Here is a 1,932-nt window from a genome sequence, read left to right on the forward strand (position 1 = left end):
AAAGTTTTCTTCTTAAATATTATAGCTTTTATATATATATAAATAAATGTGCTTATTCCGCAGCTAGCAAATAGTTCCAGTATTCAGCTTCAGGCAGCCATGTTTGCTGCCGTTGCTCCCTGTCGTTGGCGGAGTGGGCTTTCCTAGTCAGGGAAGGGAGACGTGACTCCCCTCTACCTGCTAAGCTGTCCCCCTTTCCTTCACCACCCCTCCAGGGTGGCTGTGGTCCCGATTTGACCCCTCCAATAATGAGAGGTCAGAGCTGACCACGGAGCTCGCAGATCAGGCTTCCGAAGGCACCAGAAGTACAACCGGAAGTCAGGAATGAACAGATTTAAAGTACAAAGCAGAGATGTTAAGGCAGGAATAATGTACTCAAAACAAAACAGCAACATTTCTGGATAACGGATCTGCTGTTCTTCTTTGTGTTCGATTATAAAATGGCGGAAAGACAGACAGGAATCTCAGACTGAAGGCCACATTAGTCATGGAAGTGCATGGACAGCTGGAACTGAATAAATCCTTGTCTCTGGCTAATCTATCCCCAGGATCATCATAAATGAAGAATGATTTGCTCTTTTTGATGCCCCATAAATAGCACAGGGGATAGTTTCATTACTCCCTTTGTAGGAAGGTCAACAGCAGATAGGCAATACTCATATCATTTATGCGGGAGGGATAATGTGCATGGTAGTTGTTCAAGAAATCCTTAGACAAAGACTTTTGATTTCAGATGCAGCTCGCTGTGACCCCTGCCCAGAAGACCAATTTCCCAACAAGGAAAAGGACCACTGCATTGCCAAGAAGATCCACTTCCTTGCCTATCAAGACACCCTGGGATACATTTTAGTTTTTCTTGCTCTTTTTCTCTCTGTGATCACTTCTGCAGTCCTGGTGATTTTCTATAAACATCATGACACACCAATTGTCAAGGCCAACAACCGAGATCTCACCTACATTCTCCTGGTCTCCCTCCTGCTCTGCTTCCTTTGCTCCTTCCTTTTCATTGGTCGAACAGGGAAGATCACCTGCCTCTTACAACAATCTGCCTTTGCCATTCTCTTTGCCCTTGCAGTTTCCTCTGTGTTGGCAAAAACTGTCATGGTGGTTCTGGCCTTCATGGCTACCAAACCAGGGAACAGGTCAAGGAAACTCTTAGGAAAATCACTGACTAACTCTATTGTCTTAGCTTGTCCCCTGGTCCAGGCAGTACTTTGTGCCACCTGGCTGACAACTTCTCCCCCATTTCCTAATTTGGATTTCCACTCCTTGTTTGGAGAGACCATCTTAGAATGTAAACAAGGCTCAACTGTAATGTTTTATATTGTCCTCTCTTACCTAGGACTTTTAGCCTTTGTCAGTTTCTCAGTGGCCTTTCTGGCTAGGAAATTGCCTGATAGTTTTAATGAAGCCAGGTTCATTACTTTCAGCATGCTGGTCTTTTGCAGTGTTTGGATCTCCTTCCTCCCTACCTACCTGAGCACCAAAGGGAAATCCATGGTGGCTGTGGAGATCTTCTCCATTTTGGCCTCTGGAGCTGCTCTCTTGGGTTGTATCTTTTTCCCCAAATGCTACATTATTCTGCTGAGGCCGGATCTGAATTGTAGAGAAAATATAGTAAGAAACAAGAATTTCTAACTAATGCAAGGATAGGTCTCATTTATATTTATCTTTGAGATGTGAGTGTGATGATTTCTAAAAGATGATGGCATAAAGGAGGTATTTCTCCATTAAAAATTCCTTATCAAATGCTGCAACTGGTTAGAATTTAACTGTGGTCAGCCAGGCTCACCCAGTCTTTTATTTATCATGCCTTCAAAGTATCCTTGTGTTGTCCAGTGCCCAATGTGGATGGAAAACTGTTTATTAAAGATGTGTTCATTATTTCAAGGAGGACATTTCACATTCTATTCTTTTTAATTTAATTATTTT

The 1,932-nt window shown here is 42.8% G+C and overlaps 1 protein-coding gene across 1 annotated transcript; it reads left to right on the top strand.

Moving 5' to 3' along the window:
* Positions 1-798: 798 nt before the first annotated feature.
* On the top strand, positions 799-1,638 carry LOC139312323 (vomeronasal type-2 receptor 26-like; the record flags this gene model as incomplete). Its single annotated transcript, XM_070937032.1, has 1 exon — positions 799-1,638. A coding segment is annotated over one exon (840 nt), but the record flags the coding sequence as incomplete, so codon positions are not given.
* Positions 1,639-1,932: the final 294 nt, after the last annotated feature.

The sequence above is a fragment of the Pituophis catenifer genome, unplaced genomic scaffold (assembly GCF_029215685.1).
Source record: "Pituophis catenifer annectens isolate HBS135680 unplaced genomic scaffold, rPitCat1.0.hap2 SCAF_1, whole genome shotgun sequence".
NCBI lineage: Eukaryota > Metazoa > Chordata > Lepidosauria > Squamata > Colubridae > Pituophis > Pituophis catenifer.